At 41.1% G+C, this 20757-nt stretch overlaps 1 protein-coding gene across 1 annotated transcript in view; it reads right to left on the bottom strand.

Moving 5' to 3' along the window:
• LOC106856340 (neural-cadherin-like) overlaps window positions 1–19003 on the bottom strand; it is a 60813-nt gene extending 41810 nt beyond the window's left edge. Inside the window, exons 1-5 of the mRNA XM_088172252.1 lie at window positions 18287–19003; window positions 17992–18124; window positions 4196–4393; window positions 2892–3117; window positions 418–622 (exon numbers count right to left, since the gene is read on the bottom strand). Coding sequence (XP_088028378.1) covers window positions 418–622; window positions 2892–3117; window positions 4196–4393; window positions 17992–18124; window positions 18287–19003 — 1479 coding nt within the window. The remainder of the gene's footprint in view (window positions 1–417; window positions 623–2891; window positions 3118–4195; window positions 4394–17991; window positions 18125–18286) is intronic.
• Between the last annotated feature and the right edge of the window lie 1754 nt (window positions 19004–20757).

The following is a 20757-nucleotide window of genomic DNA, read 5'->3' as shown; positions in this document are numbered from 1 at the left end:
CTTTTTTGTTTTACAATTTCACTTCGTGTTCTTGATACAAAACAAATAATTCTTTGCCCTGCCTTTATTTTAGAGTAGAATAATCTCAAGTGTACCTCATACTTGATGAATGCAGAGTAAGACATAACCTCATGCCTGGCTTAGCCACATCCATTTCCATGTGTTACCAGATAAGGCTTGGGATCTATGATGGGATGGCAGATTGATCCCTCAGAAACAACCTTTAGAGCATCTGCAAGAGTGAAATCTAGGAGTACCTAAAACACTCGTCAACATCTCCCCATAGACAGCAAGACTTTTCAAGGGACAGCAGAGTGGGCAGCATGGGGAAACGGGAGCTGCTGGTGAATCTGTACAGGATTCCAAAGGATGAAGGAAGGTGGAAATGCAGCCAGGCTGCAGGAGGGGAACACCTACCTCAGCAGCACTGCTGAGCTGCTCCTCGCTCTCCTCTGCCCTGAGCAAAAGGAGGTACTGGTGGGGGTCACTCTCATAATCCACACTCCGAGTTAGGCTGATCTCTCCTGTTGTCTGATCAATACTGAACAGACCCCCAGGATTAGTGAGCAAACTGTAGCTCAGGGATTTCTTTTGATATGACACAGCACTGACTGTAAGAAAGCTGCAGTAAAAAAAAAAATGAAAAGAGAGGAACTCAAGGACATAATACGACATTCTGAAAAATGTGACAAAAGCGATGCTTATCAGAATGATGGTGCAACCCTGTAGGTCTGCTCAGAGGTATCCTCAATGAAGTCAGTGACAGCTGTATCTAAACACCAAATTCAAGCATTTTGTTACACACTGGTTCTATCACCTTGGGGTTAAACAGATAAAGACAGGATTCTTGGAAGCAGAACACAGTAAGGATTAAAAATGCAGGAACAGAGGATTTAATTTTTGCTGCAACTGAATTTGCCTACTTCAATTTCCTTCTATGGTAGTGATGGTTTTCAGGCAGGAAACTAAAAGATAAAGCAAGATGAAAAAGATTTGTTTTAATAACAGCACAGTAAGTTTGCTGCAGTCATACCATCCTAAAGTTCCAATAAATAACTGCCAAAGGATAAAAGCCAGGCCCTAAGAGCAGCGTGTGTTACAGCTTACACTGGAAGTGCATTTGTAGCTCATCTGGCACTATCTGTTTTCCTACTGAAGTCCAATGTGTTTAAAGCCTTCAAGTGGAAACACCCACAAGTAAGAAGTAAAAGAAGAAATTTAAAACTAAGTATTTTTAAAGGATCTAAACCAGAGAACTAATTCCTCAAGTTCTCTTGCTTTAACATGCAAGTTTCTTAGGAAAAAGAATTCCATCTCCCAGGAGAACACACCAACGTGATCCTCTGGCAATTACAGTCAGAAAACACAAACACATTTTGTGCAAACTCCTTTCCTCCTCCATGCTGCTGTGTCTCACTTCCCTCTGGTGCACTGCTGAACCAATGGACAACACTGCTCTAAGTCATTATTTCACTTTAGTTTTCTCCTGTATTTTCCTGGGCTGAGGTCTCACAGGCAGTTTCAGCCAGTGCTGAAATTCCTGCTAACAGGAATTATTTTGCTCTCCTTCCAGATCCCTGCTCTGGCTGCATCTCTCCTCTCCTGCCAGCACTGAAAATCTCAAGGCCGCTCTGGGAGCACATTTTAAAAAGCAACTGAAAACTTTTCTTGCCTTTTTTATCTTTTTATCTCCTCAGCTCAGCCTGCCCATGCAACTGTAGCTCATTGGTGTTACAGGCAGACCAAAGGAAGGGAAAGATTTGGTAATGCTCCTCTGCCCAGCAGCAGCCTCTAATTAGGAAATCCTAAACCCAGAAATCCAGTGCATGACAGCAACTCTGTTCTGGTTTGGTGAACCAAAATCACTACACCTGCATTACTTTGGTAACTGGTCCAATTTAAATATGAGAACTTAAGGATTCTAAATGGCTATTTCTGGTCAATACATTACAGAAACAACTTTCACACTTTCATTGTATATATTCAAAGCTTTTCAAATATAATAATCACACAAAATACTTCACTCCTTTTAGGATATTACCAAGTCAGTTGAAGAATTCACTAATCTACTACCCTCTAAGGTGTGCAAACCTACTTCTAATAATGATAAAGTTATGAATTTTTTTTTTAAATTCTAAACATTATTGAACCCAAGACAGCAGGTACCTGTTAAATATTATAGTATTTTGCACTTATTCAATCTCTTTTATGCCTGTGCAATTTAATTTTATTGCAGTTTTAAAGAAAAACCTTGTTATCTACTAATATTTTTTTTTTTAAATCTTAACAGTCCTTAGTTATTTGGACACTTAAAACTGAATGTTGCAGACTGAACATTAACACCACAGATAATATAGTATGAATAATAGTTGAACTGCCACAGAAGAAACACATTGACTGGACAGAAGTATTCTCAATTCAAGTGGAAGAGAAAATACTTGTAAGAACAAAACAGTTTGGAAAAGAAGAGACTGAGTATTCAGGTGGACTTATGTTACTAACATTTTCTGTGATATTTCAATTGACATGGTTATACAAAGGATGGAGAAATAAGATGACAAGTCCTGTGACATCTTCATTTTAGCTCAGTTTGTCATTGTGATGAAGACAGGAAAATGAATCTTGGTTTTTCCAATTTTCACTTGGTGGAGAAGGCACTTCTCCAAATTTGACACATAAAATTAATGTATTCTTTCACACAGAGTATCTTTCTTCATGATGTAACTACTAATTTGTATTCTGCATTTTGTTTGAAAATTAAGAAACAACCAACATCTAATCCTGTGTCTGGATCACTTGTATACAGAGGCCTAAATTGCTTCTCACAGTATTTATTTGTGATTCACAAACAATACCAGGACCTCACTGCATTATTTTGAGCTGTTACTTACGGTTCTCCTGGCAGGGTGCTCTCAGGAACATACACAAAGTGGGACATGTTGGTGAACTGTGGTGGTCGAAATCCAGCAATTACAGAAACAGAGGCTGGGGACCCTCTGAGTCCAAGTTTATCTGCTGCTAATACAGTCAGCAAATACTCCTTGTCCCTCACCAATGGCAAACCTGTTGTTTTAATCCAGCCAGTGTCCTTCTCAACTTCAAATCTGTCTTCACCACCTAAAAGGAGCAGGTTCACAAATCGTCATCAGCAAGAACATTTTTACTTGATTAAAATTAGGACAATACAGTGTCAATTCCCAAGCTGGCTTTGGCTTAGGATCTGCATACACACTAAGGTTCAAAAGTTTGTTCAGAACTTAGAAATCAGTCATTACATTCATCATTCATGATTGCACTTCAAATTCCATTTCACCTTCTGGACAATTATCACTCTTCTTTTTCACTGAATTATAGAACAGTTTGGATTGGAAGGGACCTCAAAGTTCATCTCCTTCCACCTCCTGCCATGGCAGGGACATCTCCTACAAGACCAGCTTGCTCCAAGCCCCAGTGTCCAACCTGGCCTTGGACACTTCCAGTGATCCAGGGGCAGCCACAGCTTCTGTAAGCACCCTGTGCCAGCATCTCCCCACCCTCACAGGGAAGAATTTCTTCTCAATATCCCACCTAAACCTACTCTCTGTCAGTTTAAAGCCATTCCCCCTTGTCCTGTCACTCCAGGCTCTTTGAACAGTCTCTCTCCATCTTTCTTTTATCCTCCAAAACTTTGCTGTTGCTTGACCCCCAAGTATCCCTTACCAGAAAATACTCCACTGGAGAGGTATTGTTGTTCCTCATCTGCTCAGACACCTTTAAACTATTACTAAAGTTTCTTAAAAGAAGACACCCAAATCACCGAGTTTATATCAGCTTTGCACAACCCAGGCCTTTAAAAGTTTGTTACAAATGAACCAGAAGCATGACTCCCCCAAGGGAGAGGAACATTAACCCTCCTCTCCACCCAACAAACTACTCCTCCCCAGACTGTCTCATAAATACAGTCCCCACTGCCACCCCCTTGCCAAAGCCTTGGGATTATTGACTGCTCCAGTCCCCATCATCCCCAGGGATATATATGGGCAGGAACTCAACTTTGAAAAGAAATCTGTCCATGTATCAATAAAAGTTGATTTTTCTCACACAGAGAGCTGAAGGTTTATGAATCTTTTGCAGGAGAACAGGAAAATGAAGCTGAGAATAAAAAAGTCACAAGAGTAAGGCATAATACTCAGGGAATGACAGGGTTAAAATTTACCTTCCAAGAGAAAATATTCTACAGTTCCATGGATCCCTTCATCTGCATCCACAGCAAGCAGCTTGTACACTTCAGTACCTCCTGCAGCCTCAGGGGAAACCACAGCCAGGAAGGGGAAGGGCTCCATGGCCCATTCAGGGACGTTGTCATTCACATCTGTCACAGTAAGTGACACGTGCACCAAGTACCAATCCTTCCCTAAAGGTCACAGGAAAAGGAAGAAATCATTAGGCAGCTCCTTCATGGCATTGAGAGTAACAGAGATCTATCACAGCCTGAGTGTGCACTTCCTGCAGTACTGCTGGCACATAATCCACAAAAACCTGGAGTCTGAAGGAGTCTGAAGTTCTTCTGGAATGAAGACACAACATGAGGAAGAAATAACCAGCACAAGCACTACTGAACTGCAAGATTGGGGCCAGCCATATCACATTCTTCTGAGATGTCTTCTTACGAAAAATCACACATTTTCAAATTTTCAAACTTTAAATACCTATTTTCTAAAAGATGTTTTCTTTTTTTTCTAAAGAATAAAAAAAAAAGCATCAAATGTTTTGTTTATGCAGTCACAGCAACTCTGAATTTTGAAAATTAAATACTTGATGTCAAAAAATTCTAATCTACCTAACCAGTGGTTTGCCCTTCTATAAAGTTCACTGAAATCCTAATAGAGCTTTCACTCCTATTTAAGTTTAAATATTAGGTACATACAATCAAAATCCATAAGGACAAACCACCACAAACTGGATCTATCAAATTTTCTAAAAAATCAACAGCATAAGATCCTTAAAAATTGAGGAAAAAATATTATTATACATTTACCACTATTAAATTAGCCCATGAAATAGCAGAGCTTCTAACAAGTAATAATTATCAGCCAGGTATTGCTGAAAAGGTGGCAGAAAAGACACTTGAGACAGTGATGGAGCAAAGGTTGTTTTTTTTTTAACTGATAATTATCAGTAATATCAGGGAGCACGGTATGAATAAAACTTGGGCAGGCTGGCACTGACCTTGTGCATAGCTCTGCTGCAGGAGCCAGGCTGAGTGTTCCTGCAGGCCATACCCAATGCCTGTGGCTGCAGAAAAGGCAGCACTACTGCACTGGCACTGCACTGTGCTGCAGCCTGGAATGTGGCCCAGGTAAAAACAGCCATCTACACTTACAACGTGCCTTATCCACAAGCTTAATAATGGATGTGAATTCAGAATTTTTCAAGTTGATGGTGTTAATGCTTGATTTCAGTGTTGATTTATTATTTATACATACATGAAAACATACGGACAAGCATTTATTTTCAAAACAGCTCTACAGGAATTGAAACAACGTGCAAAAAGGAACATCTAAAACGACCAATTTTAATTTAAATCTAATTAATACAAAGACCTTGTTATTTAAGTATATATTGTAGTAGAAAGTGCTGCCAAAATATCTAATCTTGCAGACAGTGTTATGTTGCTAAGGAAGCCTGTTCTCCCAGGAAGTTCACTTAGGCTGCACTCCTTTTCCCTCTCTACTGCAGAGTGACATCCCTTTACAAAAACCATCCATATTCCAGCTGAAAACTGCCCCCTTGGGTGAGGTGTGCATTTACAGACATCCCCTCACTCCCACAGAGTCACCACCTCCTGCAGCTTCAGCTTTCCATCCTCAGAAGTTGCTGTCTGCTGGCACGTGGCAAGTTTAGCACAGCACATCAGAATCTGCCATCTGTGAACAACCAGTTCGTGGACTGTTTAAAGAAAACTCCTTGGTGTTGGGACTGGCAAAGTCAAATATAAATTTCTTAGTTTAGATTCCTGAGACTTAATCCATCACGACCTTTGAGTGCATTCTATTTTTACCCAGAAAAAATCAGCACACATCCAGGATAATCACTGAGGCTCTCTTGAGCTCACCTTGTAAAATTGTATTAATTCATCTGTATTGTAAACCTGTAAGTACATGGCCTTTTTTTTTTTCTCTAAAAAGCAACAAAAATTTTATTGACAGTAACTTGATAAATCCAAATTAATTTATTTGTAATTACACCCTGTACCCAGAATCTAACTTCCAGGGAGTATAATACCAGTTTACAGTAGCACATATGAAAAAACAGTGCTTATAGCAAAACCCAATATCTAATTTATCAAGCAGTAAATTACAGAAGTTATTGGTTCTGAAAAAGAGCCTGTATTGGGTTTGCCCATTAAATATGCCTTGCACCACTGTAGAACATGGATACATGGAACACTTGTTCTGACATTTTCGTGGCAAAATTCCCAATTTCCATGTACATCCAAGTCTTACACAGCCTTCCTGACTGTGAGACCACCTGTGTGTTATGTATTACTGCACCTCTGCAGACAGAAGTGTAGGGAGACCCTGTGTCAATTCAGCTTCTGTAGACAGATGTTCTTTAAAACAGTGCCTGTGAAGCCAAAGTTTCCAAAGACAAACTCAAACTGCCTGCCCACAACACACAGCTGCCACACCCCAGGGTGAGGGCACAATTGCCCACTCTGCTGCTGCACTTGCCTTGTAGTCACCCAGGTATAATTCCCTTCAGCATTCAGACAGACTCTGAAAGCAGCTGCTTTGCTTTCTCCTCTCTGTAGCACCAAAAAAAAAAAAATTAAAAAAAAAGGCCACAAGAAGCTGAAAAAACCTGTAAAAATCCCCAAATATGTCGAAAGCAGCAGCACGTGTATTACTTCTCACTACTGTACTAAACAGTACCAGATGTGTTTTAAATAGACTTGTTCTCGTGTCAGAACGTGTGTCCCAAAAGTCCCAGGTCAGCCAGTCCAAGACACCTGAAGAAAATGCAGAGGAGGGAATGTGCTGGACATTGATCTAAGGTTAAAATACACCACGGCAGCCCACACCAGGATGAGTTCTAAATGAGAAGTGCCAAACGCAATCAGTGACTGCCTGAACACTCCTAAATTTTTAATTAAAAGGTGTCCAAACAGAGTAGTTGCAAAAGGGAGAAGTTAATATCAAAGTTGCCAGTCTCTTCTCAAAAGAACAGCTCTGGTGAAAGCTGCTCCAAGTTTGTAAATAGCCACTATGAGCCTGGTTTGACTGGGCATACTGTGGGCTTAAAGCAGCAGCACTAAATTAGAAGCTGAATTAAGAACCTTTGAAAATCTGCCCCTATAATAGCAAGACCTACTGAGGATTTGAATGCTACCTTGGTAACCCTGCTAAGAGTAGAAAGGTTACTGATGTTTGTCTCTCTGGAGTCTGGAAATCACTCTCTTAATCAACCCCTGAACTTACTCTGGTTCAAGTCCTGCTAGGGTTCCTAATATGCATGTATTATGTATTCCTCTATCAAAAAGTAAAGTCCCAATTTAAGAATAATTTATTTTAATTAAAGAAGTAGAAATAAATCCCACTTTCATCACTTAACCAATGCCAATTCACTGAAAATTAATATGCTGATACTTAGAACATACTTGTAACTGAGAAACATTGTAATAAAAGTGTGCAAAAGTGCATAAGGACCAAGCTTAATCCTCACATACTCGAACAAACTTTATTGCTCAAAAACTCAAAGGACTTAGGCATGCTCCTCTAGGTACTTTTATTTTAGCATTTAAGAGACTTTAGTGTCATTCTGAGATCTTGGCAAGACCAAAGCTTTCAGTACTATGTTGGTTACTTCTGAAACATGTGAATAATCTTCAGAATTTTGTTAGGACAGTCAGCAGGAACTGCAGTGCAGGTAGTGGAAGAGACAGAATTTAAATGCCTTTCTTGACCAGCATCCATTTCCACTGCATATGACTCTACAGATCTCAATGGTATATTATCTTCTTCCATCAACCCCAGACAATCTGATACATAAGAAAAAATGCTGAATAAACCATCATGACTTCCTAGATAAAGGCACTCTGGAGGAAAATGACTGCAAGTAAGTTTCCCCTCCTTGACTGCATACCATATATCAAAGGAAAAACTACACCAGAAACACTGAACAGGACTGGGCTTCCCTGCAGAGACCTGCAAATGTGACCTGACAACTTGTGGAAACAACATCAGGGTGTCCAGTGAAGCATGACTGGACAAGGACTTGCCAGAGGACAACAATGTGATGAAGAGACTGACAGCAACAATAATGTCTGTGTAATATGTGGGTGTCTAGCAGGACAAAGCATTAAGGATTTCAAAGTACATGATTTTTATAAGCATAACTCCACATTCCAATTAGCACAGCAAGTATTTCCAAGTTTTTGCTTTATTGTAATTACCACAGCACACACAAAAAGCAGTCTCTTGTGTTTTGTATCTGACACAGCTGCTTGCCTGCAGAACAGACCTTAAACCAGATTTTCAACTCGTTTTGAATAAGGTACATTAAATTAATTTTCTCCCTTACTTATGAAAATTTTTGGTCCTTTAATACAGTGGATAGATAGAAATTTTAGAAATATACACCTCTCTATAGTTCAGGTGTCTCAATGTCTCTGTCCATCAAAACATCCCCCATATGTACCTTATGGATACATTAATTATATATGTACATCAGTATATTAATAGTAACAGTACATGATCATGAATCTGCATTCATAAATTATGATTAATAGGAATTTATTAGTAGTATATGTGCAGTAATATTACTACATTATGGGAGAAAATAAAATGTTACAATTCCACTCAAATCTTAGCAGAAACAGCTTAAAACTGATAATCCTCTGTGGATTTGGGTTAAGTCCTACCAACACACAGAGAGGTTCTACTGAAATTATCTTTCCCACTACCAGGCCCTGACAACCAGTGGAGATATCTGCCACTACATCCAACAGTGCAAGTCAACCACTGCTGAGATCCTAACTCAGGAATCTGACCCAGGCTTCATTTTCCCAAAAAGAATTTTCAAACTGTTGTGTAACACAATACCAATTACAACTGTCTCAATATTAAATGCTAGATGTTTGACTTTCAAGCCAAGCACACCCAGAATATCTTACACAATGTCATCCATTCAAAAGAAATCCTACTCAAAGAATGGTTCTGCTAATTAGATTGTTGGCACACACACTCATTTTGCATTTGACAGATTTCCTTCCCTAGCTTCAGACAACAGAAAAATTTAAATTGCTTTCTCACAGATACTGAGCAAGAGGAGATAAAACACAAAATGGCCCTTGCTGATCACAAACATGACAGTAACATAACACTGGAACATCTTATGTCAAAAATGAGTCTTTTTAGAAGTCATAGAGAAAACAATGCTTCATATTCAAAAGGGTAAATCAAAGTATCTTTCCTCTTATTTTTCTTCAGTGTGGAAACTAATGAAAACAGGTTCTGTAAGCAGATTGCTTTTTCCCACATATTTGCAAACACCACTTATTTGCCCTTCACAGTATCAAATCTTAGCCCCCTCTACAGCTCTCTTTTCAATTTATACAGAAAACTAAAACTAAAATTATAAACTCTAGTCCAGAGGTTTTTCCTACTTTAGCTGCTTAATTCCCTATTAGAGTCAATTCGTGTATCATCAAAAATCCTTCTTAGGGCAGCTCATCCTGAAGTCTGCTTTTTTTCTCTCTGATATTCCCTCCAGTTGGAATTACTTCCTTTTAACTTAATATTACTGACAAAAGCTGCAGCACTGAAATTCATTCCCTATCACCAAAATCAATCTTCATAATCCACTGCTGAAACCTCATCATAGGTATCTATCTATAATTGCTTATTTTTCATGCCTATCTGTGGTTGAAAACTGATAAACAGAAGAATTTATTATACTGCCTTGCTCTGAAATCCAACCACATTAGGTAAGGTAATACACTAGCTGGCCAAGTTTCTGCTCACAGAAAATATATGATATGTCATCACTCATTATTTTCATCCCTAGGGAAAAAGAAAGAAAAACAAACAAACAAAAAATTAAGTAACTTGCTGAGAAGTTTAATCATAGTAAAAATGGAAATAAATGGTAATGAGTCAGGAAAAAAATAGAGAAAGTCTCTAAAATATTTAAACAGCAATAACAACAGCAACTAAACAAATCAAACAGGAAAAAGCCTTAATACTCATATACTATGAAAACTGGGTTATATCACTCACATCAAATTTAAGATATATAGAGGAACTTAGGAAGGGAAAGCCCTCTCAAGATCATGAGCTTCTTGGGACAGTTCAAGTTAATGACGTGTCAAAATTGAAAATTACAAACTTGAAAATTACAAAAAGCAATCATGTATCTTGATGAGATAATGGTTCTCTTCTGCTTTAGGTTCTTCACAGCTTTTCTGAATCCAGGTTTATCTGAAAAATCTCTTCTGTGATGTTCACCATTAATTTTCTGGGAAGGGATTTTAACATAAAGTAACACAAACCAGTTCCTCCAACCTGCTATTGCAGCTGGTTACAAAGGTTCATTGCAAACTGATAAATCCTGTCATTTCAAACAGCAACTCGAAAAAAATATTCCCCCATCTACCAATAAAGTTACACCAAAGGTGGCAGGAATAAGGCAAAGAATTTAATTCTTAATCATTCAGTTAACTGCAACTTTTGAAGGCTCTTCTGGTTAAACCAAGCCTTGAAAATCATGTCTGCTGAAACAGTCTGACTGCAGTTTCAAATACTGTAGGTCAGAGCTGCCTCTGAAACCATCTCTTTTCACCACGTCAAATTTTAAAAGATGCTGTCAATCTGTGAAATCCAACATATTCTCAGACTTCTGATTGCATTAGGATTATATGACTGTCTTTTCTCTCAAAAATCCAATGGATAATTCTATAAGATGAGACTTGAAAATAAAATCCTTATATTCACTAAAAATGTAGGCTTCTCTGCATCAGTGTAATTGATAAAACTGACAATGCCTGACATCCTGATTTTTAAAGTTTGACAATAGAGAATATGTAGTTGAGTGAACATGTCTCTGGAATTGTGGACAAACATAATACATTCCTTGAATGTACTGAGGGAAGAGGTATTATATTATCATGATTAAACAACAATGGGTGAGAAGCTATGTTGCTCCTGGCATTTTCAGGTCATTACAATTTATTTTTAAAAGGAGATTAGGAGAGTGTTAAAAGTCTTGCAAGCCTTGAGGTTACTACTGCTATTACATACTGCCCTACATCCATCAGCAAATTAAGTATTCAAGCTGGTATTTTTCTTTATGGCTTGTGGGTTTTTTTAGGTTGCTCCCACTTCTTACCTTAAATAGACAAGTGTTTCTTGAAAACTCAGGGGGTTTTTGTTTGGGTTACTTAAAGTTAAATGTTTGGAGTTGGTTGAGAGGATATCAAAGTTTTGAAGACTCTGCAAATATCACACTGTGCTATTTTAAAACCTTACTCTATAATATGTCTTCATGTAAAATACCTACTGGCATAGAGTTTGGGAAGATACATTTTCAGAAAAATATCTTAATGCCCTAAGCCTCTAGCTGCAATCAGGAGAAATCTCTTTTCCCATTTTCATACCATAACATGAGATAAAATCTACTGGTTATTGTACCCAGTCCTACTGTATATCCTTCCAAAAATAGGACAATTATGCACAAACATTTCTCTACTGTCATTTCTGAAAATTCCTGAGGTATATGATGGGCTACTTTTAAGTACAGTAGTTTGCTCATTCATAAAACATAAACCTTCTAAAGAGATAACTTTGATGGGCTCAAGCTGGGGACAGCCCACGTTCTCTCCTATTATGCCTCATCTTTTTTGCAGACAGAATAATGACAGTCTGGCATGTCTCTGCTCTTTACCATCATATGGCTTTTAAAATAGAAGTTAAAGCAAACCAGAAAACTAAAGAAAGCATCAGAGGAGCTGAATGATCATGGCAGAAAGGATGTTAGCATAAATAACCAATTAAAAGACATTAAGGTGATGACCATGTTATCAGGGACTTCCCAGTGTGGCATCAATCTTCTAAGGCTGGCAGTCAGGGAAACCAAGCATGCCCAGATGTGAAATAATGACTGCAAATTAATAATCACAACAGACATCCTTAAATAACAAAACATGTGTCTGAATGAATTATTATTGATTGCCAAAAAGCATTATCATAAGTAGAGAACTTGGCTAAAGCAGGAGAAGCTACTGTGCCACCTTAAGATGGGAAGTTCTCTTGGAAATTTCCTTAGAATTTCTTAGGGAAAATCCAGCTTGTTTCTCTGTAGTCTTTAATGTGTAAGCAAGGAGAAAAAAAAAGGTAAAAATGCCACCACAATCATTAGCCTGACCAACAGAGCCTGCTGTACTTCCTTGGATCATTACAGAGTCATTGAATGATTTGGGTTGGAAAGGACCTTAGAGCTCATCTCATTCCAACCTCATACCATGGGCAACCTCCCACTAGACCAGGCTGCTCCAGGCCCCATCCAACCTGGCCTGTATGTTCTATAATTTATTAGTTCTATCAAATTGTCAAATTTGTGCTGAAATTTAGTTAGATCTTGAGAAAAAAAAGAAGTTCATTTCTTTTGAAGAAACAATGTTTGAGATGATAAACAGCTAGAAAATCTAAACACCTTTGGTGTTCAAGTCATAGCAGTCTCAGAAAGATATTTTTTATCTGACTGCTTGGAATAGAAAGCAGAAAATTTCAAAATATTCAGACTGATCAAACATCAAGATGGTGCTCCACAGCTTCCTCAGACATTCTACCACAAATCAGTAATATTCCAAGCCTGTAAACACCCATAGCTGTCCTGAATGCACACAGAACACACTTTTTTTTTTACTTAATTGCATGAAACCCACTGCAGTTTAATGAAACCCATCTGCTGGATTATAGATGATGATTTCAACTTAAGCTCAGCTTGAAGTGTAGCTGTTGACAGCTGTAATTCATGAAAGAGGTAATAAGAAATGTAAAAGGCAAAACATCACCCAGAAGCTACTTAATTCTTAGGGATGATCCCCTTCCCCCCCAGAATCAATACAGCCAGTAAGAGACTAAGGCCTAAGATAAAATTAAAACAGATGATCCTTGACTTCCAAGCCTGAAATCCTTCAAAGTGAAAATATTACTAAAATTGGTATCTCCACTCTCTATGTTGATTTAAACAGAATAAATATATTTAAAATACAAGTGATGCTGTTAACTGTTGGAAGGCACACCAAACATCACCCTTGGTGAATGCCCTGATAAGAAAAAATGAACGACAGGAGATTACAAAGCTAATGCCCATGGATCAAGTCAGGTCAAGGGAGCTTGAGACAGCAGGATTAGAGAGGCAGGATCTTTAATGCACTTCCCCCAAGCACTAATGGAATAATAATGGCTCCTTCTCAAATTAAATGCTACCCCATGATGAAATATTAATGTGTATGACAGTCTAAGAAATTTTACCTTCTGCTCACTGGGTAAAAACTTAAAATAGCATCATGCTTTTGCAAAGAATAAATTGTGTCCCAATAAACTGAATGGCATAAAATCCTGAAATTCCACCAAAAAGTGTGAGCATAACCTTCCAGGCAAGGTTAACTGAAGAATATAACCCAAGGCTGAGTGATCAGTGGGGTCACTGGAGACAACTCCTCCTCAAGGACCATGTGTCAAAAACCATGTTAAGCTCTGAAATTCTGTCATTTTCTTTAGCATTTCAAGGCAGAAACTAATGCATAAGATTTTCCTGGTGCTTTCCTTTGGTTTGGGGTTGTAAATTTCGTGTTTTGGTTTCTTTTCTTTTGGATAAAATGTTTGCTAATTATGAAAACTGTAAGGATTTCCAGGCCATACTTCAATTTCAAGCGTTTTCAGTTCTCAAGATTGATTTTTCTTTCCAGTGTCAAGGCAGAACCTCACAGCACCTTCCAGGATCTGAAGGAGCCTGCAGGGAAGCCACAGGGACATCCTTTGTCAGGAATTGCATCACAAGAACAGGAGCAATGGGTACAAATTGAAAGAGGGGAAATATAGGTTAGGATATTAGGAAGAAATCTTTTACTGTGAGCATGGTGAGAGACTGGAACAGGTGTCTCAGGGAGGGTGTGGATGATCCCAGCCTGGCAGTGTTCAAGTCAAGGCTGGGTAAGAGCTCACCTGAAGCTGAAATACCAGCCAAGGCACTATGTCCTCTCTTGTCAGGCCCTGAAACTCCTCCACAGGCACAAGAGAACCCATTCCATTAAAAAAGCACTGAGCACTACAGGTCCAGATTTTTTTGTTGCTACTTTCTAGCAACTAATTACTGCCTCCAGAAAACAAAAAGTATGATAAAACTAAGTCTACAAAGTATCAAAAAAACAAAGAGATGCACAATGAATAAACAGAACTAGTAACATACTATTTCCTCTACAGATTGCAGTTAGACCAAACTGTTATTTCAAAGAATTAAAAAAGGATTGTTTTTTTGGCATCTGCATTAAAATAAAATCATGACATTGATAACCAAAATATGTCCAGTCACAAAGCAATCATGTAATGCACTGGTAATTATGATAATAATTATAGTAGTGATCTGTGCACATCACTACCAAAAATCTTAGAGCTCAACTGCAGCTTTGCCAGAAAACCTTACCCTGAATGCTGACAAGTCCTTCATACTACAAAAGCCCCTCAAATCTACCCAGACATGGGAAAACATACACCAGCACAAAGCCTATGGTCTACTAAGAAATACTCCAGGCAGTGATGAGTGAGTTTTACATTGGTAGGTACTGACCAGGCCAAGTGGAGTGAGCTCACTTAACTCATACCTTCAGCAAAATGCAACTCAGAGAGACAAAACCCTTCCTTGTCATGAAGATGTGGAAGATGGCTGGATATTGAGATGCTAAAGGTCTGGTTGCATCTGGAACAGCAGCCCTGCACGCTGCTGTGCTGATTATCCAGGACAGAATTGAGAAGAAGTAAACAGAAAAATATTCAAAATTCTATTTCAGCTGAAGGAGAAAAAAATAAACCAACATACAGCCTGCTACATGTCACTTGAAGAAAAGTTAATTCAAGCAAAGGACATCTCCTACACAGTCCCATTTATGAACTCAGGAGTGGAGGCTGTGCACAATGCTTTTAAGCACTTTTTACTGCTGTAGATAATGAAGTGCACATTACAAATGAATCAGACTAAACTACACTGAAAAGAGAAAGGAAAAGAGGGTAGACTTTATATGCTAAAGCATTTAAACATCTTGTCTTATCCTTGACATCATTGCCTGGGTTGAAGAAGAGAGTAATGACAGAATCAATTATTTGTTCATTTTCAGTTCTCAATTACAAGGCAGCAAGAATAGTGGAAAGTAAAAAAAAAATATTAATAAATTAATACTGATACCTGATAGATACCTGACACCACAAGATCTAATACTAGAGACCCAGAGCTACTAAAATGTTTATGGGTATGTGTAATGTAAAATAAGTGACCACAAATGTTAAAAGCAAAGCAAATAAACTGGAGAAAGAACCTGACCTTGCACTGTTATTCACAACAAAATTCAGTGTAGCCATCTCCACACTGTAATTCATCCTGAAAGTTCACTTCTGTAAATACTGGGTTTTCTCCTGGAGCTTTTGCAATATTCTGCAACTGTATCAGACTAAGTAAAACACATAGTTATGCTAGGCATTTTTCTCCTACCCCTTCCTTTTGGTTTTCTCTTCTCAGATTACTACAGTTTGGATTGTGAGCAAGGAGAGAGACAGAACTTTATAAATCTGTTTCAAAGTATTATGTTAAAGGTAGTTTGACACCTATAAAAGGAGTATGAAAGAATTCTGAAACTTAAAAAAGTTTTGAAAGTATTGAGTCATTATTAACCTTTAACTTATGAAAACAATAGTATTAATAAGATTTATTTTGAATTTAGTCTCCTTTAAACGAATAAACTTAAAATCATCACAAATATGGCATTTGGACTGTCCACAATTAATTGCTGTCTACCTAATCTCAGAGTCAAAACTTAGTCCTACAGATTTCTTAGAGATTTACTCTCTTACTACTGCATACAACCAGCAGTGATATATTAGGCTAGTGGAAAATGCTCCAAACTACTTAGTGAAACTACATGATGGTAAAAAAATTCCCTGAAATTAGATTAAAACCGGTTTCAGATTTTTTAAAACTGCATTAGCAAGCATTACCTTGGAAGTGAAATCTCAGGTATGAGAGAATGACAAGCTTTGTTCCGGGCAATCTCAGACTTCTATATTCAGACTAGGTAAGGGAAAAAACGATCACAAAGGTGAGACCAGCAGTAACCGGGGGCAAGGTTATCTACGACTTCTCTAACATTTCTTGATCCTGACAGAGGGAGCTGTGACACCAGCAAAGGGCTGGAACTTGAGCTACATGACAGAGTGGGTGAACATCCCAGCAGCACACTCGGATCGCCCCGATGGATTCTGTCACTGCCTCGGAGCAATGACATTCCCTTTGGCAGGTAGCCTTGCTCAAGACTGAGGAGCGGCGGCAGGACACACAGAGTGCTGTCTTTTGGAAATTGGTCTATCAAGCTCTTGGTCTGCGGCCAAAGCTCAGGCTGGAACACAGCACAAAGCCAGTGCGAGTGACTGACACCAACACGCGACAGCGACAGGCACGACAAAACCCCAGAGAGAACGAGAGGAGGATCTGAGAGCTGCTCCTCAGGACTCGAGCGAAAGGAGCTGCTGGTGTAGCCTGCTTCACAGGGGAAGTACCCGTGTCACAGAAACTGTCAGCGCTAATTAGAGCCCTGCAGGCATCCTCAGGGATTTCACAGACACCGAGGAATAAACTGCCTCTCACTCCTATGGGCTGCCCCTCAGTCAGAAAACAGACGAGATAAGGGAGAGGAATGGCGTGGGAAGCTTTTCATCTCTCCCGCCTGCGCTGCTCTGTGGCTGAGGGAAATCACTCTGAGCAGCTGCACTGCTGAGCAATTAATCGTTTTCACGGCCACGACAAGTCCCATCATGCCAAACCCTTCCTGAACCTGTCCAAGATGAAATCAGGCCAACCAACGCATCTCTTCTGTTAAGATTTTCTCCAGAATACTCATTCTGGGCAATCTTTGGAACCTTGTTACAATCGCAAGTAACATAAAAATTTAAAAAGCGACATGATGAATGTGCAGAGATATCCACCATTCATAAATTAAAAATATGCTTAAACTAATCTGTATTTTTGTAAGTGAAAAATATTAGCCAAGATGACAAATAAAAAGGAAAAGAGAATTTTAAAAAGCAGTACGTTTAATCAGTAAATGAAATTGGCTATTACATCAATTTGAGTAAGAGCTTGTGAAAAATGACAATTTAAGTCACAGGCGTGCCATTTTAATGGTGCACATTGAACTCCTGAGATATTTTTTGAAAAGAACAGCTGCCTAAATACAAAGGCTCCATTCCTGCAAAACCTCACATCATGCTTTTGAGTCAAACATGCTCAACTTTAATAACGACTCAAAACTCAATGGCTTCCTTCAGCTGCATGCTTCAAGTAAGGATACTGGATAAGAGCTATAGAGAGCATTTTAACAGCAAACACCTGTACGTAAGAAGAGTGCTGTATGTAACATGCGGTGCCTCAAACACTCAATAACAACTAAGAATTCTAACCGATGGAAACACCTAAATTCTGCCGAACACCTTACTGCTCCAAGCCTTTTCACACAGCTGTGCAGTCCACTTTCCCTAAGCTACACAGTGTCTCTTGTCACTTCTAGTGTTTTTAATACTAGCGTTTTACAGATTTAAAAGAGCAAAAGTACAATCCACAACACTGCGTATGACACCTGATGCTAAACCACCGTTAGGTGCTTGTTGTCACCTGGAGACAAACTGTCCTCCGACTCCCTGATGGGACAAGACCATTGCTTTGTCTAACACTTTTCCTAACACCCACCTCGGCGCTCCTGGACGCGGACGACGAGCTCCCAGGCGGCCACCGCCTCCCTGTCCAGGCTCGCGCGCAGCGTCACCTCGCCGCTCTCTCGCTCCACGCTCACCGGCGACTCCTCGACGGGCGGCGACAGCAGCTCGAACCACGCGGAGGCGAAGCGCGCGGGGGCCAGGGTGGCCAGGCGGGTGCCCGGGCGGGCATCCTCGGGCAGGGCGAGCGCCAGGGGCGCGGCGGGCGGCAGCGCGGCCCGGCGGCGGCGGGGCGGCGGCGGCGGGAGGCGCTTGGGCTGCGGCAGCACCTCCAGCTCCAGGGGCTCGCTGAGCAGCGCGGGCCGGCCGCGGTCCCGCGCGTAGAGGCGCAGCGGGATGGGAGCGCGCAGGTGGAGCAAGGAGCTCACCAGCACCACGCGCCCGCTGCGCGGCACCACGAAGAAGTGCGCGCTGCGCGGGAGGGCGAAGTAACGCAGCTCCGCGTTGGCTCCCGCGTCCGCGTCCTCGGCCCGCGCCTGCCACACCTGGGACTTGAGCGCCAGCGTCTCCTCCACGCGGAGCTGCGCGGAGCCGGGGCCCACGAAGCGCGGCGCGTTGTCGTTGTCGTCCAGGACGCGCACGGTGAGCGCGGCCAGCTCCGCGGGCGCGGCGCCCTGGGGCGCGCAGCGCTTGCAGCACAGCCCCAGGCGCAGCGAGTACACCGCCCGCGCCTCGCGGTCCAGCGGGCGGCGGGTGCGCAGCCACACGCGGGCCGTGCGCGCGTCCAGCGACACCTGGAAGTGCGAGTGTCCCTCGCCCAGCAGCTGCAGGTGCCAGCGGCGCCCCTGCACCTTGGCGCACCAGGGCTCGGGCCCCAGCCGCGTCAGGGGGATGCTGAGCCCGCGCACCCGTGTGCCCGCCGGCCGGTTCTCCGCGACGTGCCCGTCGAACGAGGGTGTCCTGCGCGGGGCGGCGGCCAGAGCCCAGCACAGCAGCAGGCAGCCGGCGGCGCGCCGGGCTCCGCGCCGCGCTCCGCGGGGGCCCATGCCGGCTGCGAGCGGCGGCGGCTGCGGGCGGGTGCGCGGCGCTCCCCGCGCTGCCCGGCCCGGCCCGGCCCTGCCCGCAGTGGGCGGGCGGGGAGGGGCTGGGGCACGCGGGGCCGCTCCCGCCCCCGCCCTGCCTTCCCCCAGTCCCAGCGCACGCCGAACCAACCGTCCCGTGCGCCTGCTTTAGGATGTCCCCGCCGGGGAACTGCCCGAATGATCCCGCTGAGGTAACAACCTACCGCTCGCTTTACCTCCTCTAGCTGCCGCCTTCTCCAGCAGCCGAGTTCTTCGTCCGCGCGCAGCGGGCATCAGTGCACAGGTGATGTCCTGCAGTCTGTCACACGTCAAACAGGCTCCTCCAGCACTCCGGTAACATGTAATTGTTGATTTCTAGACAGCTACCTATTCTAAAACTCTAGTTTTGCTCTCAGCTTGTACTTGAGTGCTATCATTGACCTAAAGTCACATCTTTGGTCAATTAATCAGCTCCCTTATACCTGCCCATTTGTGAAGGGAAAAGAATTCTTGATGAAATGTAGCTTGATTGAAGAATGTGTCTGGTGATAACCAGAGAGAAATATAATTCAACATTTATTTGCTTGTTTGGATTTTTGGAGTAAAACTAAAAACCCAATAAAACTGAATTTTGCCATGTTATGACTACATAAATCAGGGATGTTGTAGAAAAAGTTACTAGATTATGCAATTCCTCTTCAAAACAGATCAGTGCTTTCAAGAATAAAGTCCAACACAATATAAAATGGGGATTGGCTGTGTTTATGTAGTACATGAATCATCTAAAATTAAGAATCATTCTGAGATGAAAGAACAGCAAAATAATAAAAGATACTCCATATTGGTCACATTACTCAGATTTCATGAGATTGAATAATGTTTACATTTCTTATAAAACAGTGCATTTCTTTTACGTGTGCCACTCAAGACTGCAACAAAGTTTATAGACACAAAATTGTGCCTTCTTGTAAGCCTTTTAGAGAAACTAGTTGCCTTTTTGGGGAATTGGCAGTCCAGGATCAAGCAGGAAGCCTATGGGAGACTCAGAATGAAAAATCCAAGCATTCTACTATTACCAACACAGAGTGACCGTCTCCATTTCATCCTGCAAGCAATCAAGGAGATACAAATCATCAACTTCACACATTAATAATGTAATATATTCTCTCCACTTACACCTCATATTGAAATGTCTCTATAAAAGCACCCTCCTATATGGGATGTTATCTTCAGTGCTTTTGTGGAGGCTCTTCTTTGCCTTGAAATGGAAAATCTGTGGAGTCTGTGGATGTGTATAGAGGAAAGGGCATTAAAGAATGGAATGGGATGGGAAGAACCCATAATTTGGTCACAAAGATTTACATGGCTTCAAGATATAAGGATTTTTTCCCAGAGTTTCATAACTAGTAGGATACTACAAGGAATCTACAATTAGTATTTGATCCAATTTTGATCAAACCATTTTGTGAGAGCATTTTGGTGTGTTCTGTTTTCTACACCCACTAGGATTTCCCTCCATAAAAACATACCAGTAACAGTACTATATTTTGTAAGATCTTTCACTTCTGCATCAGAAGTTCGACAGATAAGTAATTTAAACACAGATGTGGTTTTAACAGACTAAAGATGAGCCTCATGCGTGATTTCAAATGCAGAACTCAACCTACATTATCTTAATGTGGGCAAGAAACTGGGAGACTGCACAAGGTTTTTTTAGAAAAAATAGAAACCTCATACCA

This window comes from Sturnus vulgaris, chromosome 12 (assembly GCF_052056855.1).
Source record: "Sturnus vulgaris isolate bStuVul1 chromosome 12, bStuVul1.hap1, whole genome shotgun sequence".
In the NCBI taxonomy this organism is placed as follows: Eukaryota; Metazoa; Chordata; class Aves; order Passeriformes; family Sturnidae; genus Sturnus; species Sturnus vulgaris.
Note: the sequence above shows the minus strand (reverse complement) of the source record. Positions and strands in the feature narration are given on the sequence as shown.